General features: G+C 33.7%; 16 protein-coding genes across 16 annotated transcripts, besides 4 other annotated features; 9 read left to right on the forward strand and 7 right to left on the reverse strand.

Annotated features, from left to right (window-relative positions):
- Window positions 1-255: 255 nt before the first annotated feature.
- Window positions 256-1,263, reverse strand: TVAGG3_0698670 (protein serine/threonine kinase protein; the record flags this gene model as incomplete). Its single annotated transcript, XM_001304172.1, has 1 exon — window positions 256-1,263. The coding sequence occupies one exon, from the start codon at window positions 1,261-1,263 to the stop codon at window positions 256-258; it is 1,008 nt and encodes a 335-aa protein (XP_001304173.1).
- A 563-nt stretch (window positions 1,264-1,826) lies between these two features.
- On the reverse strand, window positions 1,827-2,991 carry TVAGG3_0698680 (protein serine/threonine kinase protein; the record flags this gene model as incomplete). Its single annotated transcript, XM_001304173.1, has 1 exon — window positions 2,197-2,991. One exon carries the CDS (start codon window positions 2,989-2,991, stop codon window positions 2,197-2,199), a length of 795 nt encoding a protein of 264 aa, XP_001304174.1.
- A 1,575-nt stretch (window positions 2,992-4,566) lies between these two features.
- Window positions 4,567-5,026, forward strand: TVAGG3_0698690 (uncharacterized protein; the record flags this gene model as incomplete). The annotated part of the gene is made up of 1 exon (XM_001304174.1): window positions 4,598-5,026. One exon carries the CDS (start codon window positions 4,598-4,600, stop codon window positions 5,024-5,026), a length of 429 nt encoding a protein of 142 aa, XP_001304175.1.
- An 810-nt stretch (window positions 5,027-5,836) lies between these two features.
- On the forward strand, window positions 5,837-6,675 carry TVAGG3_0698700 (Chain c Uncharacterized Ribosomal Protein; the record flags this gene model as incomplete). The annotated part of the gene is made up of 1 exon (XM_001304175.2): window positions 5,837-6,646. One exon carries the CDS (start codon window positions 5,837-5,839, stop codon window positions 6,644-6,646), a length of 810 nt encoding a protein of 269 aa, XP_001304176.1.
- Window positions 6,676-6,956: 281 nt separating this feature from the next.
- TVAGG3_0698710 (GTPase protein) lies at window positions 6,957-7,547 on the reverse strand (the record flags this gene model as incomplete). Its single annotated transcript, XM_001304176.1, has 1 exon — window positions 6,957-7,547. One exon carries the CDS (start codon window positions 7,545-7,547, stop codon window positions 6,957-6,959), a length of 591 nt encoding a protein of 196 aa, XP_001304177.1.
- An 808-nt stretch (window positions 7,548-8,355) lies between these two features.
- On the reverse strand, window positions 8,356-9,549 carry TVAGG3_0698720 (hydroxyacid-oxoacid transhydrogenase protein; the record flags this gene model as incomplete). The annotated part of the gene is made up of 1 exon (XM_001304177.2): window positions 8,356-9,537. The coding sequence occupies one exon, from the start codon at window positions 9,535-9,537 to the stop codon at window positions 8,356-8,358; it is 1,182 nt and encodes a 393-aa protein (XP_001304178.2).
- A 2,883-nt stretch (window positions 9,550-12,432) lies between these two features.
- On the forward strand, window positions 12,433-13,690 carry TVAGG3_0698730 (hydroxyacid-oxoacid transhydrogenase protein; the record flags this gene model as incomplete). Its single annotated transcript, XM_001280488.2, has 1 exon — window positions 12,445-13,629. The coding sequence occupies one exon, from the start codon at window positions 12,445-12,447 to the stop codon at window positions 13,627-13,629; it is 1,185 nt and encodes a 394-aa protein (XP_001280489.2).
- A 76-nt stretch (window positions 13,691-13,766) lies between these two features.
- TVAGG3_0698740 (uncharacterized protein) lies at window positions 13,767-15,104 on the forward strand (the record flags this gene model as incomplete). The annotated part of the gene is made up of 1 exon (XM_001304179.1): window positions 13,834-15,087. The coding sequence occupies one exon, from the start codon at window positions 13,834-13,836 to the stop codon at window positions 15,085-15,087; it is 1,254 nt and encodes a 417-aa protein (XP_001304180.1).
- A 311-nt stretch (window positions 15,105-15,415) lies between these two features.
- Window positions 15,416-16,946, forward strand: TVAGG3_0698750 (uncharacterized protein; the record flags this gene model as incomplete). The annotated part of the gene is made up of 1 exon (XM_001304180.1): window positions 15,479-16,660. The coding sequence occupies one exon, from the start codon at window positions 15,479-15,481 to the stop codon at window positions 16,658-16,660; it is 1,182 nt and encodes a 393-aa protein (XP_001304181.1).
- Window positions 16,947-16,962: 16 nt separating this feature from the next.
- Window positions 16,963-16,999: a mobile genetic element.
- Window positions 17,000-18,173: 1,174 nt separating this feature from the next.
- Window positions 18,174-18,211: a mobile genetic element.
- A 1,144-nt stretch (window positions 18,212-19,355) lies between these two features.
- Window positions 19,356-26,946: part of a mobile genetic element that runs on past the window's edge.
- TVAGG3_0698790 (ATPase activity, coupled to transmembrane movement of substances) lies at window positions 20,986-21,210 on the forward strand (the record flags this gene model as incomplete). The annotated part of the gene is made up of 1 exon (XM_051243295.1): window positions 20,986-21,210. One exon carries the CDS (start codon window positions 20,986-20,988, stop codon window positions 21,208-21,210), a length of 225 nt encoding a protein of 74 aa, XP_051089882.1.
- Window positions 21,360-21,794, forward strand: TVAGG3_0698800 (uncharacterized protein; the record flags this gene model as incomplete). Its single annotated transcript, XM_051243296.1, has 1 exon — window positions 21,360-21,794. One exon carries the CDS (start codon window positions 21,360-21,362, stop codon window positions 21,792-21,794), a length of 435 nt encoding a protein of 144 aa, XP_051089883.1.
- TVAGG3_0698810 (uncharacterized protein) lies at window positions 21,955-22,191 on the reverse strand (the record flags this gene model as incomplete). Its single annotated transcript, XM_051243297.1, has 1 exon — window positions 21,955-22,191. The coding sequence occupies one exon, from the start codon at window positions 22,189-22,191 to the stop codon at window positions 21,955-21,957; it is 237 nt and encodes a 78-aa protein (XP_051089884.1).
- Window positions 22,370-26,946: part of a mobile genetic element that runs on past the window's edge.
- TVAGG3_0698830 (uncharacterized protein) lies at window positions 22,553-22,879 on the reverse strand (the record flags this gene model as incomplete). The annotated part of the gene is made up of 1 exon (XM_051243298.1): window positions 22,553-22,879. One exon carries the CDS (start codon window positions 22,877-22,879, stop codon window positions 22,553-22,555), a length of 327 nt encoding a protein of 108 aa, XP_051089885.1.
- On the reverse strand, window positions 23,024-23,551 carry TVAGG3_0698840 (protein of unknown function, DUF4107 family; the record flags this gene model as incomplete). Its single annotated transcript, XM_051243299.1, has 1 exon — window positions 23,024-23,551. The coding sequence occupies one exon, from the start codon at window positions 23,549-23,551 to the stop codon at window positions 23,024-23,026; it is 528 nt and encodes a 175-aa protein (XP_051089886.1).
- On the forward strand, window positions 25,059-25,562 carry TVAGG3_0698850 (protein of unknown function, DUF4106 family; the record flags this gene model as incomplete). Its single annotated transcript, XM_051243300.1, has 1 exon — window positions 25,059-25,562. One exon carries the CDS (start codon window positions 25,059-25,061, stop codon window positions 25,560-25,562), a length of 504 nt encoding a protein of 167 aa, XP_051089887.1.
- TVAGG3_0698860 (uncharacterized protein) lies at window positions 25,986-26,340 on the forward strand (the record flags this gene model as incomplete). Its single annotated transcript, XM_051243301.1, has 1 exon — window positions 25,986-26,340. A coding segment is annotated over one exon (355 nt), but the record flags the coding sequence as incomplete, so codon positions are not given.

Consider the following 26,946-nt stretch of genomic DNA (forward strand, 5'->3'; position numbering starts at 1 on the left):
AACCGGACTAAGTGATCAAAAGCATCCTTAGTTATTTTATAACATTATCTTAGCAGTAGAACCAATCACCTTTAAGTTTTTTATCCATAAATATTTTATTCATTAGTAGATCAAAAACATGATGGCGAAATTAACAAATATACAAAAAGATAAAATGGTTAACATCAAATAAAATCATTGTTATCGCAAAATATTATAAATTTTTATTTTTATAAACAAATTATAGTCCGAAACTTAAAACAAATAAATTACAAATCAAATACTTTTGATGGTTCTCTTTCTAACTTGTAAAACTATCTTAGATATCACTCTTCCATTCTTTCTTCTTGATCTAGCGACTAATTGTCCTGTATTTTGGTAGGAAAGATGAGGCAAAGAAGGAGCAGTTGATATTTTCTTAGGAAATGTAATTGTTTCTTCCAAATGATTCTTAAATTCAGAGGAATGTATAATATCAAGAAGTTCTTTTGCAGTAGCTCTTTTAGCCGAATCTGGATTAAGTGTTAGATCCAGAATCTGCTTAATTGTTCCGGTTGCGTTTGGATGAATGTTGACATTTCCTTTCTTTATGTCAGACAACATACTGCGATCATCATTTTCTGGATAAGGAAGCATTCCAAAGCAAAAAGCATGAAATGTTATTCCAAATGCCCAAATATCTGCCTTTGCTCCATCATATTCTTTGCCGCAAGCTATTTCTGGAGCCATATAAACTGGGGTTCCGCAATAGGTTTGAAGAGAAGAACAATTTTCTTTTGATAATCCAAAATCTACAAGTTTGACATTGAATTCATCGTCAAACAACATGTTTTCTGGCTTTATGTCTCTATGAGAGATACCTCTATCATGTAGATATTCTAAAGCTGAAACTATTTGTGACGCAAATTTGAATTGCTCATTTGTTCCAAAGATTATTCCACGGGTGAGAAGATTTGAAAGGTCACCGTTAGGTAGATATTCCATAACTATCATAATATTTTCGGAAGTATAGATAACTTCGTGAACTTTAGCTATATTAGGGTGATCGAACCGTGAACTCAAACGTAATTCATTCTCTAGATATAGTAGATATCCTTGTTTGATGATTGAATCTCTATCAATTATTTTAATCGCCACATATTCCTCAGTAGAAATGTTTAATGCCAAAACTACGGCAGCAAAGGCGCCTTTTCCAATGACCTTTATCACTCTATATTTACCAATCTGCTGTGGGATATGTATCATGTGATATTTTTCTATAGAACAGTATAAATCGCTTTCCATGTTTGATTTTGAACAAGTTATTCTATAAATTGAAATTTTCTTTAAAATATTTGACACTCTGCCCAGCTTTGACAATATTTTGCTTAATATACAATTGTTATGACATTTCTTTATTCGATGAAATATATATATTCCCATTGAAAAATTTAAATAACACATAGAAAATACTTCTAGCCTGATTGAATTATCATTATTCAAATTTAAAATCCATTGAGAATCATTGTTATAATAGATAAATAAAATAGCAATCCAATTATTTTTATTATATTTTTCTCAAAATAGTTAAAGAAAATAATTCTATTGATTTCAAGTTATTCAAGTTCGTATCCAGTGTTTCAATATGTAAACCGATAATTCATCTTTTCAAATTGTGTGTTTATACAATTTTAAATCTGTTTCTCAAATATTTGAGATAGGACGCAATGGAGTTCCATTTTAATGACCAAAATTAGCTTAAATATGATATTGGAACCATTCATGTTCTAATTGTTATTTAACGTCACATGCGAATATTCATAATCCTCAGAATTACTTTTCTATGGATAGCAGCTCATTAAAAATTCTATTAATCAAATCGCTTAATGGCTCTCTAATCGTTGTTTTTCAAACAATCAACATTTCCTTTAAATTTTTTTTCGCTTTCAAAAAGCTTTTACTTGTCATAAATTGGTGTGTTAAAAACCAATGCGATCTTATAAAACAAATATTTTAAATGTAAATACAAACAGATAAAATATAACACATAAAAAAAATATTTTTTGAGACGTACTTCTAAACAAGTCATTCTCGGATTTGACTTCCTTTGCCTAATAAAAACAGGTGTCGAATTAGTTACCGAAAGTCTCGGTAAGTGATCTTCAGTTTTCGATTTTCTCTGAAGGGAAGAGTTAATACTGTCTGTGAAGGATGTAAATATTTTTTCATTTCTTGCAATTAGACATCAACGTTAGCCCTCTGAGCCGGATCGAAAATTAATGATTTTGAAATGATTAACCCTATGATACCTTTTGGTATAACATCTATTGAGATGTCTTGCATCTGTATACATTTTAAGTACTGAGCTTCGCTTTTAAGTCCCCATGGGAAAGCTTGTGCAGCCAAGATATGGGCCGTGACTCCAAAAGCCCAGACATCTGCTTTACTTCCATCATAAGTATCGCATAAAATAACCTCTGGAGCCATATATAATGTTGTCCCGCAATAAGTATGAAGCTTTTCGCACTTTTCTTTGGATAGACCAAAATCGATTATCTTTGGATGAAATTTTAAATCAAAAAGAATATTCTCTGGCTTTAAATCTCTATGAGATATACCTCTATGGTGGAGATATTGAAGCGCCTGAAGGATTTCATAACATATGTTCAATTGTTCTTCAAGTGTAAAGGAAATTCCACGGAAAATGAGGGTCTGTAGGTCACCATTTGGAACATATTCCATAATAATCATTATACGTTCTGGATCGTAGAGTATATCATAAACTTTCACAATATTTGGATGATCGAAACGTGCGCTCAAGCGAAGCTCATTTTCAAGATAGGTTAGTAGTTCTTGTTTTTCAACTTCTTTTCTGTCTATAATTTTTATAGCTACTTTTTGTTGATTACGAGTATCGATGGCAAGCACTACAACGGCAAATCCTCCTTTACCAATGGTTTTAATAACTTTGTAATGACCAATATAGTTAGGTATAGTTATCTTACTTGAAGATTGAAAGACAGTGTTCTCCATCTCCTAATAAGACTTTTTTTTCAGTTTTGAATTAATTGAAATTCAATATTGAGAAATATTGCTTCATGCACGTATATACTAAAGTTAGAAAATAACGGCCAGCTTGATTTGAATCGTTTTTGAAATTCCTTTTGAAGAAGAAATTATTTAGATTAATAAAGCATTTTTAGTAATTTATTAAAATTACGAATTATTAAAAAATAAAAAACTGTATTTAGAGAACTTTATCCAATTATTGAAAAGTGAAACGGATTGTACAGCTAGATAATACCATATACAATATCATTTAGCAAAAATTTCTTTAGAGTGAAATATTTTTACTTGGCATTATTCAAATTCAGAAAATAAACTTTTGAATTAATTTTCGACTGACCAATTTTATTTTTAGATCCTAAATCCTTGTTCAATAATGTTTCTTAATTTTTTTTTCAATGATTTTGTTGTAGACACTTTTCATTCGAGTAGAACTAAGCCCCCTTTCAAAACTTGAGAGCTAAAATTCTTACTTTTTTTACAATAACTCACAATTTGAACTTACTTGTACTTACTTGTATTCATAATGAGCTGAATTAGAAAAATAATTATTGAAAATTCTATCGTAATTAGCTCTCCGAAGGAACCTATTATACATAAAATAAAATTTGCTACTTATGAATTAATTCTCATAATAAGGCGATAATACTGATACTTAACAGCTCCAAATAGAAACTATATTGAAAATACAACATAATTATTTGTCACTTTTAATCGATTTGAATGGTATCGAAGGAATTCTGCATTTAACATTGCAAATATAATACCATTCATGATTTAAACATAATTATTAGTTAAAATACGGAAAAGCAAATTTCCGCACTAAGAAGAAAGACAACAAGAATTTTATGTCTTTATTTCATTACTCAGATTTATTTATATCATATTTTTAATTAGATATGTGTATAAATGAAGGAACTTTATAATTGGCTAACTAAATATAATTGAGAATAATTTATCGATGTTTTCAAAAATATTTTTTGATTATAATATGTAAATATTGTTACAATAACAATATTATTTTAGTTAAAATTTGAATATTGAATTCAAATTTAAAAAATTGAGAAGCTATTAATAATTCTTCCTTCTCAATTCGAATTTCTCTACTATCCTGTATGGCAAAGTTCAGTCCATATATTAATAATGTTTCAAAGTATTCTAGTCATTATCCCCATAAACGTGCAGATATATATTTTTGAATGTTATCTCAATAATCAATTAAAATATGAAATTGATTAATTTATTATCATCAATCTCATTTCGTAATACTCCATAAAACTTTTGAAATATCCTTGAAAAGAGACTTACTTATTTAAGATTTCCTTACACCACATAATAATTCATTAATTAACCTATCTATGCATTTAATTAAAAGAGCACTTTCAAATTTCAGTTCCTTTCAATTATTGATTCTGTCAACATTATTCCATATTAAAATCATTTTCTCATATATTTATATAAAAAGAAACTCAATATTTCTATTTTTTTCTTTCTTATTTTTTACAATATTAAAATTTTTTCTAACAATTCAAAGTTTAAATCCAACAATTGATTTTCATTTAAATTATATTTGATGACAACACAGCTAATGACAAATACAAAACTCCCCACAGGCAAAAACTTAGCAACATCAGTTAACCCAGAAATTGATTATCAATTCGACGAATTAGAAGAGAGATTTAAAAAGAATGAATTTAAACTTGATTTAGTAATTTCCATATTAGAGAGTCATTATGGTGATAAGCTTACTGTTGAACAACTCAGAATTTTCGCCAGCCGTCTTTCAAAGCGAATTCATGCCAAAATAGACAGAATGGCTAATAGAAACAGGACAGCAATACTCTGTTGGTATACAGAAAACTGGGACAAAATCTATTCATTAATAGACGAATTTATTCCTTCGCAAATCCATAAATTTGAAAATACTGAAAAAGATAACAGTAATCAAATAACAAATGATATCGATCCATCAGATATAAATCAACTTATAAATTACCATTAATTTCCTTATTTAGTTATTATTTATATTTTGTAATTTAATTTTATTGTTTATTTTTAATTATCTATATTATAGAAATCATCTTTTTAGGATAAATAACTGTTTCGCAATTCAGAATTTGTTCATTTCTTTTTTTAAATGAAAAAAATGTTAATTTTGGACTTTACATAAGCATTTATATAGATTTTAAATATAATTATAGACTCAAATCATCAATTATGATAAGTTCCAAAACCTCTTAAGCTTGTATTCCGATTTTTTATTTGAATTTCAAGGTTCTCAATATTTTTAACTTTTTTTCGATACTCTTCTTTGTTTCTAAAAATACTTTTGATTTATGCAAAATTTATTCTTAAAAGCAACAGAAAATTTTTCAGAGGTTTTCAATTTTTGAACGATTGTTTCGTGGTTATTATTCATAAAATGTATTTTATGATAAATATGCAATGCACCGTAGAATTAGTCGTGTAACAAAATAAGAATCATGTTAAATCATAACAAAACCGTATTTTTAATTAAGATTTATAAGAATTATTTTAGGCAAGATACTAAATGGAGTGTAAAAACTGTTTGTCATACAAGAAATATCCGAAATACACTTGCCGGTAAAGTAAATGCATATATTTAAAATTTCCAAATATATATATATATTATTTTTCCAACAAACAATTTCCTTTAAGAACAGCATTAAGCGCCAATCATACAATATGGTTTCAATCATTATGGCCATGAAAATCGCCGAGAAATCGACAAAATAATATTACCAAGAAAAACGGTTATCGGTTTGTTTGACGGTTTTGGTCTGCCTTTCGAATGTCTACTCCTGCAGAGCAACCTCAGGTTGAAGGTCAACAGCAACAGCAACCACTCCGCGGTGAAATGCGCGGCCGCCGTGAAGGCCGTGGCCCACGTGGTCCACGCGCTCCACGTGGCCAGCAAAAGGGCGGATGGCAACCACGCACAAAGCTTGGCCGTCTCGTTAAGTCTGGCAAGATAAAATCCATTGAAGAAATCTTCTACCACGCTATCCCAATCAAGGAAGCCGAAATTGTTGAGCATCTCCTTGGTGAAGATCTTAAGGATGAAATCATGAAGATCATGCCAGTCCAGAAGCAGACACGTGCCGGCCAGCGCACCCGCTTTAAAGCTATTGCCGCTGTCGGTGATGGCAAGGGCCATATCGGTCTCGGCATCAAGACAGCTGCTGAAGTTGCCAACGCTATCAAGGGCGCCACAATCTATGCCAAGCTTTCCATCCTTCCAGTTCGCCGTGGCTATTGGGGCAACAAGATCGGTCTTCCACATACAGTTCCAAACACAGTCACAGGCAAGTGCGGCTCTATCCGTATGCGCTTAATCCCAGCTCCACGTGGTTCCGGCATCGTCGCTGGTACAGCTGCTAAGAAGCTCCTCACAATGGCTGGCTTCGAAGATCTCTTCACATCTTCTCTTGGCCACACAAAGACAACATTCAACTTCCTTGTTGCCACATACAAGGCCATGGAAGAGACATTCAAGTTCCTCACACCAGACCAGTGGGAGGACCGCGCTTTCGAAGAGCACCCATTCGTCAAGAACTCCGACTGGCTCCACGGAAAGAAGAAGGTTGAAGATGCTGAGTAAAATATCCTCTTAAATTTTCTACAGATAAATTTATTACATTTTTTTATATTCTAAATATCTCTGAAATTATTCCATAAATTTTTTGATTTTATCAATAAAAACTTTCATTTTTAACTACAGATCTCATTTCATATTCAATTTTTATAATATCAACATAACATTTTGAAATTTATCAACATCTGAATTCAATCTTAGATATTAAAACCTTTAATTCTATCTCCCTTACACATCTTCAGTTATTCATATTATTTGCATCTCAGAAATTCAGAAAAAGTAAGTTTAAAATAAAGAAATAATAACATTTTACGCATTAACAGCAGGATGATTTGCGATTAGGGCTGCATTCACTTACATATGACAATCTTCTGTTCTTTGTCAAATCATCTTTTATCTGGTAAAACTTTGATGCAACAAGGTTGAACAGATTCTTTACATTCTGACCGGTCTTAGCACTGATTTCCATGTAGCAGGCTTTTGATCTACGTGCTAATTCTGATCCTTGATCAGATGTTACTTCTCTCTCTTGATCAACTTTATTTGCAACAATAATTGTTTCATAATATGGAGGTCCGCATGAATCCAATTCTGAAATCCAATATTTTACATCTTGATATGATTCTTTTGATGTAACATCGAAAAATACTAGAGCCACATTGCAATCTCTGTAATATATTTTTGCAAGTTTACGATATGTTTCTTGACCTGCTGTATCCCATATATTTAACTTGATTTTTTCGTTCTTTACTCGACATTCATAAATGCTAAGATTTGTTCCTAAAGTAGGGGAGCTTTCAAGGAATTCTCCGTCTATTAGCTGCCTAAGGGTTGTCGTTTTGCCTGAATTGGCTGCGCCTAATAGAACTACTTTGCATTGATCATGAAACTCCTTGGCAGAAATCATTAAAATGATTTTTCTTTCAAATGACAAATTTAATTATACTAGCAATGATCTCTATTAATTCATTTCGATTTTTTTGTCTTTTCCAAAAATTTGTGTATTGTAAACTATAGAAACCATTCTCCCATCAAAAATTTCTTTCAAATTTAGACATTCAAATCTTTAACATTTTATGATGTTGTAACATAAATATTAATCATAATTTCATTATCCAGTATTCTGAAAATTTGAAAAATGTTGGCAATTGCTACTTGAATGAACGTAAATACACTTTTTAAAGGAAAATATACATGTATACTCTTTAGTCATCATCAATATATAGAAATTATCTCTCAGAAGAGTATTTATCAAACGATTTTTTTGGATAGCTTACCAAAAATCGGAAATTTATAGTACTAAACTAATAAAAATTACATTCTTCTATTAATTTTTTCCCGAAAATTCAAATTACTGTTCTGAATTCGGATCTCGCTTTCATGTCTTGAAAGGAGATGATTCTTTATAATTTTTTAAGAAATTTATCATGGCATATCAATACAATTCAATAAACAATGAATATGTTTATAAAGAATATTAAAAAGTTTTTCTTTAAAATCCAACATTATCATAAATACTTACAAGGAATGCCTTATATTCATCTTAATTCCACATAAAAACAGTTTTATTTTAAAATTGCATCGCAATTTTGAGTTATATAGTTCTTCTGCTTAGTATTTAATCATATAAAACAGTATCTAGATATGAAGATGCTTATAATGAAGTATAATAGAAAATGATGTGTCCATGGAAAAATTTAGAAATATTTTATGTTTTATAGATTGAAAGCACGTTCAAGAATGTGATGAACGTTTTCACGAGTGACAGTGTTCTTGTATCCGAAGTTATTGCCGTTGAATGAGTCCATAACCATGTTTGTGACTTCATCAACATCACCTGCTTGAAGAACAACTCCTGGTTGATCTGTGACTTTAGTGAACTGTCCAATGCTGATAATCCACTCTCTGATGTGCTTGATGAACTCCTTAGCTTTAGTGTAGTCATCGCCGTCACGAACGCCGAAGACGAATTCAGCAGCGCGTGCCATTGTGTACTTACGAGATTCGATGAATTCCTCTAAGAAGAAAGGAGTGATGATTGAGAGTGTTGAAGCATGGTCGATTCCCCACTTAGCTGTGAGCATGTGTGCGATGCCGTGGATTCCGCAGCATGTGACTTTTCCGAGTTGGAGAACGTAGTTGAGAGCGAAACTGCATGCTTGGACGAGTCTTCCTCTGACTTCGATTGTTGACTTGTCGTCACTCATGACATCTCCACTGATGTCGACGAGCTCCTTCATGACGCAGTACATGAAGTTGTCCTGCATTGGGAGGACGTGTGGTGTTATGACTAAGTCGATGCAGTGTGTCATCGCGTCGTAGAGACCATTCCTGAGTTGTCTCTTCGGGAGTGTCATCGTGTACTTAGGATCGAGGATTGAGAAAGATAGGTACAAGTTGTTGATGAGAGGAAGTTTCTCTTTCGTCGACCTGCGAGAGATGACAGCACCGTTGTTCCATTCTGAGTCTGTTGCAGGTATTGTCATGACTGTGCCGATTGGTGTAGACTTCGATGGGTGCTTCCAGTATTTGACCATGTCCCACATGTCTGTTCCATCTTCGATGTTCATCGCGAGAGAGATGAACTTTGTTCCATCGACGACACTTCCGCCACCGACTGCGAGGAGTAAGTCTGGCTTGTACTCGCGAGCAACTTTGACGATCTCGACAAGTCTGTCAAACTCTGGATTTGCTGGGATACCGCCTTCCCATCTGACTTCGCACTCAAGTTCACTAAGTGCTTTTGTAACATTGTCACGTGCACCATTCTTGTCGATTGATCCGCCACCAAATGTAACTAATACTTTTGTATGCGGTTTTACGAAGTCTTTCATGTGTTCAACGACTCCGTTCTGTCCGAAGATAACGCGTGTAGTGTTAAGCCATTGCCAACTCATTATGTTTTGCAAGCTTGTTTAAAAATGAACTGGATATTCTTTCACTATTCAATATTCTTGATTTTTAATTTTTTGTTAGCATTCTCAGAAAAATTTGATACGAGATTTTCAAAATTCGGTAAAATGCAATTGCCATCGCAGTTTGGTGAATATTGTAGGAATGCTCATATGATATATAGGCATTCTTGTAGTGTAAAAATTGTGTTCGTCATTAGCCCTTCAATTTTGATGGTGAATTCACATCAAAAAAAATTTTTTGCTCTGAAAATTGCTAACATTTGAGAACGATTTAACTAATGAATTCACAGTACATTAACCTCGTAATGATATATATTATCCAAAAACATAATGCTGATCCATTCCTTTTGAATCCATTGCTCTTGTTTATCTGAGCTTTACATTGATAAATAATTTTATATGTGAATTCACATTATTTTTCACATTTATTCATCCAAATATTTATCATGTCAAGCATTTAACATCATTTCTCATTCATATTAAAGTCCTGATCAATTCTTTAAAAGCAAATTTTGATGAAATGAACGCATAATTATATTCTCTTTTTTATAAGAAATGTACTCATTGGCACGAAATGTGTTTAAAAATTGTAGATATGGAATGATGGCTCTAAATTCATGTTAAGTATCATATTTGGTAATAATTAAACACTCATAACTCAAGAGTTTGGAATCAATATAAATGTTATATGAAAGCAAATTGGAATGGATGGATATTACAAGTTTAAAGAATAATAATTACAGATTGATATCTTGAATATTGAGATTTTTATAAATGTTCTTTTGATGGAAAGAGCAATGGTATCAAAAGGAATGGATCAGCATTATGTTTTTGGATAATATATATCATTACGAGGTTAATGTAGTGATGCGAAAAATTCCCAAACATATGGGGGTTCTCATATCCCGTCCCCTATCGTTTCCCCAATTCAATTTTTTTTTGGAATTTTATTTTTTTTCCCGCCCATTTGAATTAAAAATGGGCGATTTTCGTTAATGTGATTGAAATATCATAAAATTAATACGTATTTTAGCTAATAATTCTATTTTTATACAATATTCTCTCATTAAATCAACATTTTTTTCTAATTTTAATTTTTAATTTTTAATTTCTTCATAATTTTAGCGATTTATGCTCATTATTAGCAAATAAATAATATATATAATATACTTATTTCATTTTATTCAGATAGGTCTTTGGGATTGGGATACCTTGTCCAAATTCAGAGGAAGTTTGAGAGGTTGGGATGGGGTAGCCCATATTCAATTATCCCAAGTGTACTCCACGAATTTAAAATTATATTATATTATTGATGACATATCTAAATTTATAGATAAAAATTTCAATGCGTACACAATTTTTTTGAGAAAATTCTTTTTTTTTACTTATTTTCATTCATAAAAGCTCACGTGAACTTAATTAACAACTGAGACATTTCCTATGAAATCATTTAATGCCGTCAAAATAGACATGTCTAAGCTGTTTTGAGTGACTTTCGCTCGATGTCTGATGCAATATCAGACATCGAGCGAAAGTCTCTCATATTGGCAACACATCCATACGATCAATACTATAGCTACGAATTACAAGCCTGTTTGGGCAATTTTTGGCCGAGTTCTGATTTTTCATTAGATCTCGAGCGAAAGTCTCTCAAATTGGCTGCCAGTTCATAAGAGTGAAACTCTAGCTACGAATTAGAAGCTTGCTTGAGAGACTCTCGCTCGCGTTGGGATCTGCATCAGAACTCGAACGAAAGCCTCTCAAAGTGGTAAGACCTGCTCATTGTTGAGCAGGAGCTGCGTAATGTGTTCGAGTAGAGTGAGGCTCTTCTAAGATCTTCCTTGTGATTGGAAGAAATTAGAAGAGTCTCACTCTACTATTTTGTAATTGTATGCCCTGGCCTTTGAGTGACCAGGGCTGCGTAATGTGTTCGAGTAGAGTGAGGCTCTTCTAAGATCTTCCTTGTGATTGGAAGAAATTAGAAGAGTCTCACTCTACTATTTTGTAATTGTATGCCCTGGCCTTTGAGTGACCAGGGCTGCGTAATGTGTTCGAGTAGAGTGAGGCTCTTCTAAGATCTTCCTTGTGATTGGAAGAAATTAGAAGAGTCTCACTCTACTATTTTGTAATTGTATGCCCTGGCCTTTGAGTGACCAGGGCTGCGTAATGTGTTCGAGTAGAGTGAGGCTCTTCTAAGATCTTCCTTGTGATTGGAAGAAATTAGAAGAGTCTCACTCTACTATTTTGTAATTGTATGCCCTGGCCTTTGAGTGACCAGGGCTGCGTAATGTGTTCGAGTAGAGTGAGGCTCTTCTAAGATCTTCCTTGTGATTGGAAGAAATTAGAAGAGTCTCACTCTACTATTTTGTAATTGTATGCCCTGGCCTTTGAGTGACCAGGGCTGCGTAATGAATTCGAGTAGGATTGTACAATAGCTCGGCAAACGCCGAGCAAATTGATATAAACGTACATCCCACAAAAAATGGATTGTCAAAATTTATCCCAAATTTTACAAAACCGCAGCGGTTATGACATCCCAGGGCTAAAAAAATTCGGAAACTCGCATCTCTAGGTTAATGTACTGTGAATTCATTAGTTAAATCGTTCTCAAATGTTAGCAATTTTCAGAGCAAAAAATTTTTTTTGATGTGAATTCACCATCAAAATTGAAGGGCTAATGACGAACACAATTTTTACACTACAAGAATGCCTATATATCATATGAGCATTCCTACAATATTCACCAAACTGCGATGGCAATTGCATTTTACCGAATTTTGAAAATCTCGTATCAAATTTTTCTGAGAATGCTAACAAAAAATTAAAAATCAAGAATATTGAATAGTGAAAGAATATCCAGTTCATTTTTAAACAAGCTTGCAAAACATAATGAGTTGGCAATGGCTTAACACTACACGCGTTATCTTCGGACAGAACGGAGTCGTTGAACACATGAAAGACTTCGTAAAACCGCATACAAAAGTATTAGTTACATTTGGTGGCGGATCAATCGACAAGAATGGTGCACGTGACAATGTTACAAAAGCACTTAGTGAACTTGAGTGCGAAGTCAGATGGGAAGGCGGTATCCCAGCAAATCCAGAGTTTGACAGACTTGTCGAGATCGTCAAAGTTGCTCGCGAGTACAAGCCAGACTTACTCCTCGCAGTCGGTGGCGGAAGTGTCGTCGATGGAACAAAGTTCATCTCTCTCGCGATGAACATCGAAGATGGAACAGACATGTGGGACATGGTCAAATACTGGAAGCACCCATCGAAGTCTACACCAATCGGCACAGTCATGACAATACCTGCAACAGACTCAGAATGGAACAACGGTGCTGTCATCTCTCGCAGGTCGACGAAAGAGAAACTTCCTCTCATCAACAACTTGTTGTACCTATCTTTCTCAATCCTCGATCCTAAGTACACGATGACACTCCCGAAGAGACAACTCAGGAATGGTCTCTACGACGCGATGACACACTGCATCGACTTAGTCATAACACCACACGTCCTCCCAATGCAGGACAACTTCATGTACTGCGTCATGAAGGAGCTCGTCGACATCAGTGGAGATGTCATGAGTGACGACAAGTCAACAATCGAAGTCAGAGGAAGACTCGTCCAAGCATGCAGTTTCGCTCTCAACTACGTTCTCCAACTCGGAAAAGTCACATGCTGCGGAATCCACGGCATCGCACACATGCTCACAGCTAAGTGGGGAATCGACCATGCTTCAACACTCTCAATCATCACTCCTTTCTTCTTAGAGGAATTCATCGAATCTCGTAAGTACACAATGGCACGCGCTGCTGAATTCGTCTTCGGCGTTCGTGACGGCGATGACTACACTAAAGCTAAGGAGTTCATCAAGCACATCAGAGAGTGGATTATCAGCATTGGACAGTTCACTAAAGTCACAGATCAACCAGGAGTTGTTCTTCAAGCAGGTGATGTTGATGAAGTCACAAACATGGTTATGGACTCATTCAACGGCAATAACTTCGGATACAAGAACACTGTCACTCGTGAAAACGTTCATCACATTCTTGAACGTGCTTTCAATCAATAAGAAGTATATCACGAACCAAAAATTTTAGTTCTCCATTAATTGAAAGCAATATGACTAAATCGCTTTATTCTTTATAAATTAAATATAAGATTCTTTTTTTTGTCATTTTTGCATGTGAATTCATAGGTTCGTTCAATTTTTTTCTGTGTGAATTCACACTTTCTCTCAATTTTGTAAAAATTTTATTCCGACCATTTCAATTGAATGTTAGACGCTAGACCTACAGCCAACTGGGAAAAGATCTTCATCGGTGCTAATACATACATCCAGTTTGCAATGAAACTCAATGATCCAAAAGATGTTCCAAATGTTATCAAAAAACTTGACAAAACAGTTGCAGGACTCCATCACGCATCAGATGGCAAAACACTATTCAGAACTACTGAGAAAGTGCCTATTGCTAATCTTCCTGATGATGTTTCAGACCTTGAAAAGTTGACAACAATCATGTCTGAGAGATATACAAGGCCAGCATCACAAGCATTAGCATCACTTGGTGCTAACAAGGATACAGTCGTCCTTAATATCAATCATTTGGCCGGAGATGGCATGTATTTACAAAATATGTTTACTCAACTCAAGAGCGACAAAGAATTGGACTATGTTCCGACAATTATCCCTGGTGAAACAGTCTTAGGTGACAAAGTAAACGCCTATAATGGCAAACTTCCTACATTTTGCACAGTTGATACAGATCTTACTCGTATTCACACACAAACTCGCAATGAATTACATTTATCAAGCGGAGTTGCCACAAAATACGCCACATCACATGCCAAAGATTTGATGTCCTTCAAAGTTAACAAGAAACTTAAACACATGACAGAATACTACTGGACAAGTTTCATCCTTGCTTGCTCTGCTTTCAAAGGAAAGATTGATAAATGCGGAGTTGCAACATGCATCAATTTACGTCCATATGTAAAGAACTGTAACTTAAATGTAACAAATTGCTTCTCGCATGCCAATGCAACAGCAGTTGCTAAGCCAGATATGACTGTTGGAGACTTAATGAAAGAATTAAGATCAACTTTCAACGAAAACGTTAAGAATGGACAGCCATTTGGAGAACTTAAGGCACTAAACAAAGGATTCCCTGTCTGTTTGCCCGAATTAGGCCTTGGCGCTGATATTTCTTTGATCGGATCTTTCAAAATGGAAGGACCATTCAAGGATTTGTTTGTTTCTCTCCATCAGAGAGATGATGGAGTATCAGGAATCGCTTCTTATTATGGTTATTCTGTTGAATCAAAGAATGATCATATTTTCCATGGTGGAATGAGACATTCAACAGGTGTTTTGACTGATTCAGAGGCCCAATTACTTGTTAACTCAGTTCATTTCAGCATGGAAAATGTTGCTCCAAATATGTTACTTGATGAAGCTTTAGATTTAGTCAAGGACTATCAGAATACACAAAAGAAAGCTAATGCTTCAAAGTCTTACATCCATTTTTAAAACCTGTCTAAATAAAACTATTTTTTTTGTTTAATTAAATTAACTTTATATATCATCAAGAATAAGCAAAGAATGATTCTACGAGTCTATATGACATATCGCTCGGTTAGGCCGATATCATTATTGTTATCTGATGGGTTCAAATTATCAGATCGGCAACGTTATCAGTTGTTTAAAAATGAGTGGCCATTTTTCAGTCCAAAGATGGTGAACATACCCATTTTTGAAAGTATCTCATTTTTGGTCATAAACATACTGAAATTAATTTCGTTTTCAATTTTTTCAGAGTCTACGATTTCTTTCAATTTTTTTATTTACGATACTTCAAGGTAGACCAACTGCTACATGGGAAAGGTTGTTCATTAATGATCAGGCATACATCCAGCTTGCAATGAAGCTTAATGATACCAAAGATGTTCCAAAGATCATTAAAAAACTTGATAAATCAGTTGCTGGATTACACCACGCAACAGATGGCAAGAATATATTTAGAACAACTGGTAAAACCCCAATTGCAAATCTTCCAGATGATGTTACAGATCTTAAGAAATTATCAGAAATCATGTCTGAAAGATACACAAGGCCATCATCACAATCATTAGCATCAATAGGTGCTAATAAAGACACCGTGATCCTTAATCTTAATCATTTGGCTGGAGATGGAATGTTTTTACAAAACTTATTTACTCAGCTCAAGAGTGACAAAGAATTAGACTATGAGCCAACAATCATTCCAGATGAAGAAGTCTTAAGCGATAATATTAAAGCGTATACTGGCGGCGCTTCAAAATTTGCTTCAGTTGATCCTGATATTACCAGGATACGTACAAAATCTCCAAATGAATTACATATATCGACTAAAGTAGCATCAAAATTCGTATCTTCTCATGCAAAAGATTTGATGACTTTCAAAGTTAACAAACGCCTGAAGAATATGACAGAATACTACTGGATTAATTGGATACTTGCTTGTTCCACACTAGAAGGAAAGATTAATAAATGCGGCGTTGCTACATGTATCAATTTACGTCCATTTGCTAAGAATGTGAACTTAAGTGTTACAAGCTGCTTCTCACATGTCAACGCTACAGCTATTCCTAAGCCAGATATGACTGTTGGCGACATAATGAAAGAATTAAGAAATTCTTTTGAAGAAAACGTCAAAAAGGGAACACAATACGGAGAATTCAAGGCCATTTATAACGGATTTCCACCGTGGTCACAAGAAATGGACCTCGGAATTGACATTTCCTTGATAGGAAAGTTCAAAATGGAAGGACCATTCAAAGACTTGTTTGTCTCGTTTAAGGTCAATGATTACGGTTTGGCCGGTTTCTCTTCTTATTTCGGTTATTCAGTCGAAAAGAAAGATGAACACGTTTTCCGCGGAACTGTGAGACACTCTACTACAATGTTGAGCGATTTAGAGGCTCAGTTACTTGCTAACTCTGTCCATTTCGGTTTAGAAAACGTTGCTCCGAATATGTTACTTGATGAGGCATTAGATCTCGTCAAAGACTATCAGAACACACAAAGAAAGTTGCTTTCTTCAAAACCATATATCTTCTTTTGATTTAATCCATTTTGTTTCTTAGAAATAAAAGATTTTATTTTTTAATTTCGATTTTTCTTTCACAGATCAATTCATTAGCTTCGATCAATAATGATTACATCGAATATGACTTACCACCCATAATTTTAAAAACAAATTCACTTTTGAAGAGTATTTTGATTGAGAATCAAAAGAGAACATGCTTATCGATAGACTATACTTTGATCCAATTATAATGAATTAAGAATGGGACTTGATGTAATGCGATTAAATCTAATTTTAGAAAAACCCAATTAATGAGATCTATCGGAAGCGTTAAGTTGTAATAAACAGAAATTCATCAAAAGTGACAGCTCTCAATTTTTTGACATTTGTAAATTCTAAATTGAATGAGAAAAATGAAATAATACTAAGCATAATACAATATTCTAGATTTAATTATAATTAGGAAAAAGTTAGTTTTGAGAGTACTTTTCATAGGCATATAGAATGAAATCTTCTGAAAAATAATATCACATAAACTCATATTATTTTCTAATATATAACTATTTTATATAAAAATCAAATTCAATGATCTTAAAAGCGAAGGATAAACCTCAAAATTTACGAATATAATGAGTGGGAATATAATGCTTATCTATCATAAAACCATATGAAATATCAATTTTGCTTTACGCCTAATTTTTGACGACAATTAGCAAAAAATGTTAAATGTTAACACTCAGTCCATTTGAATATGAAAATAAAATTGACTTTGATTAAATGTTTTTATTTATCATGCAATTCTTCTTGCGACCAAAGATTTGAATAAAATTTCAAAAAATAAGATAGCTTAAAAAATAATATACGGTAGTGTTTACTAATAGATGAATAGTATAAAATTCTATTAAAATGGATTTGATCCAAAAAAATATATAAAATTTGATCATAAATAAAATCGTTTTAAATTACTTCTTCATTTAAATTATAACAATTATTTTTGGTTTTATATTTTTTTGGATCAAATCCATTTTAATAGAATTTATATACTATTCATCTATTAGTAAACACTACCGTATATTATTTTTTAAGCTATCTTATTTTTTGAAATTTTATTCAAATCTTTGGTCGCAAGAAGAATTGCATGATAAATAAAAACATTTAATCAAAGTCAATTTTATTTTTCATATTCAAATGGACTGAGTGTTAACATTTAACATTTTTTGCTAATTGTCGTCAAAAATTAGGCGTAAAGCAAAAATTGATATTTCATATGGTTTTATGATAGATAAGCATTATATTCCCACTCATTATATTCGTAAATTTTGAGGTTTATCCTTCGCTTTTAAGATCATTGAATTTGATTTTTATATAAAATAGTTATATATTAGAAAATAATATGAGTTTATGTGATATTATTTTTCAGAAGATTTTGTGTTCTTCTTCAAAATTTTATTTTTTATTAAAAAGAATCTTTACAAAATATACATTTACTTTAATTAATATTTAAAAACGTGCTCTATCAAAAGTTCCAAAAATTCAATATTTTAGCTTTTCTGAGGTGTCACTTTTGATGAATTTCTGTTTACAACAAAGTGGTTTCAGCATCACTGCATATCCCATTCTTCATGATTTAATTTCCGGATAAATTCTTGGCTAACATTTTATTGAAATAAAATCGGATTCAAATTGAAATGAATTTTCTGCATTCAATTTTTTCAGTTTGAATTAACAATTTCACTTTCAAACCAATGCTTCAGTCCAGACCAGCCTCCGCATGGGAAAGAATCTTCCTTTTTGGTAAAGGAAACATGGAACTTGCAATGAAGCTTAATGATCCAAAGGATGTTCCAAAAATCATTCAAAAACTAGACAGAACAGTTGCAGGACTCCATCACGCATCAGATGGTACAAATATTTTCAGAACTAATGATAAAACTCCTATTGCAGTTCTTCCAGATGATGTTACAGACCTTAGAAAATTATCAGAAATCATGTCTGAGAGATACACAAGGCCATTATCCAAATGCTTAGCATCAATTGGTGCCAATAAAGATACTGTCATTCTAAACATCAATCATTTAGCAGGAGATGGTATGTATTTAAAGAATTTATTCACATTACTAACGAACGATCAAGAATTAGGTTACACACCATCAATTATACCAGATGAGCAAGTCCTTGCCGATAAAATTAATGGATATGTTGGCGAACTTCCGCAATTTACTTCAACAGATCCAGAATTAATCAGAATTCACTTGAAATCCCCATATGAGTTGCACATTAGTCGCAGAATTGCATCAAAATTCACAACATCCCGTGCAAAAGATTTGATGTCATTCAAAGTCAACAAGAAACTCAAGAATATGACAGAATACTACTGGTCAAGTGTCATTCTCGCTGGATCAGCGTTCGAAGGCAAGTTTGACAAATGCGGTGTCTCAACAAATATCAATTTGCGTCCTTACGTCAAGAATTGTGACTTTAATGTTACAAATTGCTTCTCACATGCCAATGCAACAGCAGTTGTTAAGCCTGATATGACTGTTGGCGACTTGATGAAAGAATTAAGATCCACATTCAACGAAAATGTGAAGAAAGGCAAACCATTTGGAGAATTCAAGTCTCTTTATAATGGATTCCCAACGTGGGTCCCTGAAATGGGTCTTGGCGTTGACATTTCGATGATTGGAAACTTCAAGATGGAAGGACCATTCAAAGACTTGTTTATTACATTAGTTAGTATACAAGTCTTGGGTACGGAGGCACTGCGCGCCTCCTTACCCAATACTTGTGAATTTGACACTTTACAAAACCGCTAACGTATATTTTACAACACAAACACAAACACTAACTTAACCTTAAATATTTACAAAGCCGCCAACCACTTCACTAACGAACTCACTAATGTAAAAATAAACGTTCTCACTATCGTTCTCACTAACGACTTCACTAATGTTCTCATAAATTTTCCTCAATATCTTCATCATCAGTGTTAACCCTATTGTAGTCATACTTGAAGCCATAAACTTTCTCTAACTTCTTAACGTACAATTTACATAACTTACCTTCGTCATCGTATGGTTTAATGATATAACTATTTCTATCTTTATACACAGTCAATGAAAAGTCAACTGGTCTCGGATGTATTTGAAAGAACATGTTATGCTCAGGAAGGAAGAATAAATGTTTAAATGTATGTTTGTTATACTGTGGAATTCGAATGAGTTGCTTTTGTTCTGTCATTTACATCCAAATAAAAATTTTCAGTAAAATAAAAAATAAACTTAAAAATTAATGATATCACCACCCTCACACGTATGAAAACATAGCACAAAAATAGATTTAGGTGAAGTGGTGAGATCTCACCTCTTTTTTCACCTCTTTTTTCACCCACTTGAATTCATTGCTTTATAACTCTCTTCCTTGGTTTCTTTTTAGTTGCTTTCTTCACGTCTGTCTCCAACTTGACTGTCTTTCTTCTTCGGCCGTAATGATACCAGTTACTTCCACCAGTCAATGGGTCAAATGGTCGTTCATAAGGGTTTCCATACATTCCATAGGGACCATACGGAAGAACTACTAGTGGAGAAGAAACATTTTCTTTAGTTCCATCGACTCTATTTAAATGCATTGTTTCACCTTTCATCTGGTCATTAAAGTCTTTTGCGTGTTTTGCAAACTCATCGTCCTTTCCTAAAGCATTTTCTGACTCAGTCGCAACCAAATTGGATGCTTTATTTATGAGCCCTATTTTATTTAATCTTAACTTCTTTGCAACCCAGCCTCCAATCTTCCCTTTATTTGCATCTAATGTCTTCGAAACCCTTCCTCCACTCATTTTATTTACTGCGTCATAAGCTCCAAGTGCTTTTGCTCCAAATGCTAATGCTTTTGTTCCCATTGCGCCTAAAGCTGCCCAAGCTACCATTTACACCATATTAAAATCATCTCTCTTCAATATTATCTCATAAAAGTTCTCGTTACTGGAGAAAGTCAATGAAACATAAGCGTTCTCACGGGCTTTGCCCTCACCGCTTTGCGGTCTATCTAACTTCTTTCTTATATCATCTATACGCTTCAAAATGTCTGAACAATTGCTAACATCTTCTACAACAGTTATTTCATCATGAATGACCTTCAAGAACAAGCTCATTTAATATGCTATTAAAATCATCTCAATAATGAGTCCATCCTTTCCGTCTTTGGGTAGCACAACATCTTTCATTGAAGAAGGTTCGACAAGTCTTATGTTAAACTTACTGACAAAGTTTGTTATACTATAATGCTTCGGCGGCGAATACATGTAGTTTGAAAGACATAATATAGATTCTTCAGCAAATTCACTTATACTGGATTTTATAACAATGTTCTCACGAGACCAAATACCACCAATTGACAATCTTGTAAGCAATCCTGCTGAACCTTCTACTGTAAACGTCGATGGTAACATTCCACGAAGGTCATCTATAGTTAGTATGGCTATCTTGGGTACTGAGGCACTGCGCGCCTCCATACACCACTTAGCTGTTTTGACACTTTACGAAACCGTTAACATATATTTTACAACACAAACGACAACACTAACTTAACCTTAAATATTTACAAAACCATCTGACACATAAACGACTTCACTAATGACTTCACTAACGACTTCACTAACGAATTCACTACCGTCCTCACTAAATAAAAATAACCTTATTTTTTTTTTTTTTTAAATTTTTTATTTCATTACAAAGACATGTCCGACTACATTTACTATGACTCTTTCCCAGAACGTTTCCGTGAACTATTCAAAACTCAAGTAAAACTGAGAAACATGCATTTTAACAAAGACAGACCCATTGACGATGAAAGAAACCCTGAATATATTACAATCCCTTATGACGCAAAGTTCATTGCATACATTCCTTATGGTCGCAGAGGAACGAAAACTATTTCAACAAAGAACAAAAATTATTTCTGGAGCGATGAAGAAAATTGCCTTATCTACATAAATGTATACTTAAATAAAGCTACATATTGTACAAAAGAAGGTTGGACTGGATTTGAGCTCTACATATACGACGACGATGGAAACAGACGTTGTGTATACCCATACGATAATATGTACCATTGTTTTCATCAAGCATTAAACGAATACATAGTCAGTAAGGGTCTCATTCCTGCTGAGTAGAAATGTTATATTTTTGTTCTGTCATTTATAAAAAAATAAACTTAAAAATAAATGATATCACCACTCCCACACGTATGAAAACATCCATTTAAATTTAGGTGAAGTGGTGAGATCTCACCTCTTTTTTCACCTGTTTTTTCACCCCGTTGAATTCATTGCTTTATAACTCTCTTCCTTTCTCCAACTCTTCTAACTTCTTCCTAAGTTCAGCAATGTTGTCCTCATGAAGTTTAATCTTCCTTAATATACCTTCTCTATCTAATGGTTGCTTTATCTTTCTAAACTGAACTCTACCATCCTTCATAGTATGAATGTAAAAACCTTCTGGAATAGTTCCTGATTTAATGTATTCTACCAAAAACTTTTGTTTCATTGCTTCAGTGACTTTAGTCGTCATTTCAATCAAATAAAATTTTTAATATTAAATAAAAATAACGTTATTTTTTTCAGTAAGGAAACGCAGGAGTTTTACGATTTATTTGAGGAGTAGGTTCTGGTTTAAATGTTGGAGTCGGTTTAGGAGTTGACTTTTGAACAGGAGTTTGTACTTCCATAGGTTCAGGAGTCATTGAAGGTAGTTAGTATACATAAGTCGTGTACTGTGGCACTGCGTTCCTCCGTACGCAATACTTGTGAATTTGACACTTTACAAAACCGGTAACGTATATTTTACAACACAAACACAAACACCAACTTAACCTTAAATATTTATAAAGCCGCCAACCACTTCACCTCACTACTGTAAAAAATAAACGTTCTCACTTACAAAAGTATTGCAACTCTTCCCATTGCTGTGCTTCACACAATAGTTCATATTCTTCAGTATCGCTGCTGTCGCTCCAATCGTCAGAGTCAAAGTCACTGTCAAAATAAATGTTAGTAAGTTTTGACAAAGCTAATGAAACACGCTTACCGTTTGTATCATATGCTTGTATAAACTTTCCATTCTTCATTCCTTCATAAACGCTCAAACTAACTTTACCCTTTCTCCCTCGTATCTGATAGAATGTATTTTCACGAGGAACGAAGAACAAATTCTTGAACTCATGACCGTTGTAGTTTGTTATCTCAATAGTTTTCGTCATTTATATAAAAATAAACTTAAAAATAAACTTAAAAATTAATGATATCACCACCCTCACACGTATGAAAACATAGCACAAAAATAAATTTAGGTGAAGTGGTGAGATCTCACCTCTTTTTTCACCTGTTTTTTCACCCTGTTGAATTCATTGCTTTATAACTCTCTTCCTTGGTTTCTTTTTAGTTGCTTTCTTCACGTCTGTCTCCAACTTGACTGTCTTTCTTCTTCGTCCATAATGATACCAATTACTTCCACCAGTCAATGGGTCAAATGGTCGTTCATAAGGGTTTCCATACATTCCATAAGGTCCGTATGGATAAACCGCTGGTGGAGAAGAAACATTTTCTTTAGTTCCATCGACTCTATTTAAATGCATTGTTTCACCTTTCATCTGGTCATTAAAGTCTTTTGCGTGTTTTGCAAACTCATCGTCCTTTCCTAAAGCATTTTCTGACTCAGTCGCAACCAAATTGGATGCTTTATTTATGAGCCCTATTTTATTTAATCTTAACTTCTTTGCAACCCAGCCTCCAATCTTCCCTTTATTTGCATCTAATGTCTTCGAAACCCTTCCTCCACTCATTTTATTTACTGCGTCATAAGCTCCAAGTGCTTTTGCTCCAAATGCTAATGCTTTTGTTCCCATTGCGCCTAAAGCTGCCCAAGCTACCATTTACACCATATTAAAATCATCTCTCTTCAATATTATCTCATAAAAGTTCTCGTTACTGGAGAAAGTCAATGAAACATAAGCGTTCTCACGGGCTTTGCCCTCACCGCTTTGCGGTCTATCTAACTTCTTTCTTATATCATCTATACGCTTCAAAATGTCTGAACAATTGCTAACATCTTCTACAACAGTTATTTCATCATGAATGACCTTCAAGAACAAGCTCATTTAATATGCTATTAAAATCATCTCAATAATGAGTCCATCCTTTCCGTCTTTGGGTAGCACAACATCTTTCATTGAAGAAGGTTCGACAAGTCTTATGTTAAACTTACTGACAAAGTTTGTTATACTATAATGCTTTGGCGGCGAATACATATAGTTTGAAAGACATAATATAGATTCTTCAGCAAATTCACTTATACTGGATTTTATAACAATGTTTTCACGAGACCAAATACCACCAATTGACAATCTTGTAAGCAATCCTGCTGAACCTTCTACTGTAAACGTCGATGGTAACATTCCACGAAGGTCATCTATTGACATCTTTGAGTCACTGTATTTAAATATTTTCTTAAAGCAATCGTCATTATCTAACCATGCAATAGCTTTGAAGTTTTCATTCGAATATACATCTGCTTCATTAAATGTAAATCCTGACTTCTTTGCAGAGATGACTTTAAAATCTATTGAGTTTGTTTCAAAATTATATGCTATGGTAACTTCTGAAGGTAATGGATGCCCTTCCGCAGTCAGTTGTTCTCTCACTACCGTTTGAAGCTTTGTATTAAAAACTTTCATGTCATCTCCTGTATCTAAGTTCACATACACAGCAACAGGAAAACTATCTTGCTTCTTTGTTTCATCATTATACCTCAAAACATTAAAGTTCTTCAATAATATTGTCCTTCCTGCTGGAATACTTCGAACCTGTCTGATTTCAATAGCTTTCTCACCTCCTACATACTCTACCCAGTGTCTTGGATATTCATAAGTATACTGACTTTCTTGAATTTTGGTTGGTTTCATCATAACGTGTTCATAGTATATCTTTATACTCTTGTCAGTTAGACTCGGTGCTATGTTCTGAATATTTCTGACTTGCATTTTTAATGGAGATAAAATGAAGCATTTAATACATGACGTAGATGAAGACATGAATGAAACTACAGACAAACTTAACTCTTCTCTCATTCTTCCTTTCAGCAAAGATTATGAATTCTGTTCAAATGGTGTTTATTTCTATTGTGGAAAGATGGGTTCAGGTAAGACATTTAACCTCATTCGTCATATACTCATAACAGAGCGTTTAGGAAACGACTCTTACTATGACCAAATCATTATATCAGCAACTTCAGACTCTATGGACTCAACAGCGAAAACATTCATGTCAAAAGTTCAAGCCTCTGTCGTTAAAGTTCCAGACAGTGAACTCATTGAATTTCTTCAACGTTACATTCGACGTAAGAGGAAATATTATGCCATCGTTGAATTTATACAGTCAGGAATGCAAAAGACTTCTGAGGAGATGGAAAGAATTATTGACAAACACCACTTACGTCAGTACTCAGGAGTTTACGATATGAAACGACTGACAAACTACATTCTATCAAAACTTTCAAAATACCCCTTCAAAAAGTATCCTTCAAACACTCTGCTCGTTTGTGACGACTTCGCCGGAAAAGGTTTAGTTTCAAAGCCTGACTCACCATTAGCTAACATCATAACTAAAGTCAGACATTACCATTTAACTGTAGCAATACTTATGCAAACATGGAGGTTTTTAGCTTTAAACATAAAACGTCTCATAACTGACTTCGTTATCTTTCAAGGTTTCTCACGCTATGATATTGAACTCATTTGGAAACAGTCAGGTATAACATTACCTTTTGAAGAAATTTGGGAAGCATATAAGTCTCTCATCTCTCCTCGTTCATACCTTGAGATTCATATCATGACTAATACCATTAAAGTCAAAAATATTCCATGGGAACGACCAACATTGTTTTAAAGTTTAACCTTCAATTGACTGATGGTAAACAAATTCCATGCATCTCTGTCGCCATTTCTGTTAATATTTTTGCTGTCATTCATATCATCCACTTCCCCATCCGTTAGCTTTTGAGGATATGCGTTAGAATAGCTGTTCTTAAATGAAGGCTTTTCACCTTTGAGAGCATAAACTCTATAACTTTCTGCATACTTTATGTTTGAACCTCCTGAGCCATCATTGACATAAATTTTTATAGGCTTCCACCCTTTGTTCATATTCCTGCTTCTTCCCTTAGCTCTTTTGTTCAGTAGTTCTACATCTTTATACACAGCACCTGTCTCAGTGAATTCAACAATATTTTCATTCGTTAGCTTTACATTCAAACCCTTGTCGAGTATATTGTTCATTTCATACATATAAAAGGTTTTTATTCTATATGAAATGAGAAGCAAATCCATCTTAGCTGGTGCCGTTAATGTTCCAATTGAACCAACATCAAATGTTGACTCACGAACGACAAACAATATTGTCATAAAGAACTATAGTTCAGAGTGTTTGAAAGAACCAGAACCAGATCTTAAGTCGGTGAATTTAAACACAGCTTCAAACGCTAACGCTACATCAGATGTTAAGTTAGAGTATCCACCACTGGACCAAATTCTTTCAAGAGAAGCCAACGACAACCCTTACACAAATGTTCAAACAAATCCTTCAGATAACGTAGACCATTACCTTCTTCAGTTATACCAAACAATTTTACTCAAAGACGATAAGAAGCTTTTGACAAATCTTATAAGCAAGAACCAAATAATTCTAACAAAGGAGGACCTTGAAAATGTTATCTCACGAATAACAGGGAAACAAAGTGTCATTGACTATCTCGACCCTGAAATCGAATGCTGTGGTCAAACTCCACTATTCATGAAAATAGGTAACATCCGCATCATTGAAACACCAGGAACTACAGGAGTTGAGTTTAAGTATAAATATTCGAACGAGTATACAAAACTATCTACTGACTATAAGCTTTGTTTGAAATATGTTTTAGTAAATTAAAGCAGTCAGGAGGGCTCTTTGAGCCCATCTTGGCGCTTTGCGCCGTCAGTCAAAAAAATTTCAAGTTAGCAATTTGTAATATCTGTCCAAAACTTCTTCAACAGTATCGAACTCATCTTCATAATGCAAACCTAATCTTATTGACTTGGTGCAGTTTTCACTAACACAATATTTTTCTGTTCTCTTGACTGACATAACTAACTCATTTGTTTCATCAAACAGCAACAACCAAAGTTCATGACCTAATACATAACATTCATACTTTATTTTTTAGCTCTGAGTTCTCTTGTAAGCTGTTGCATTTAATATTTTCTAAAAAGTCAACTTCAACAGTCATTCGCACTGG

The sequence above is a fragment of the Trichomonas vaginalis genome, chromosome III, assembly GCF_026262505.1.
Source record: "Trichomonas vaginalis G3 chromosome III, whole genome shotgun sequence".
Classification (NCBI taxonomy): domain Eukaryota; phylum Parabasalia; order Trichomonadida; family Trichomonadidae; genus Trichomonas; species Trichomonas vaginalis.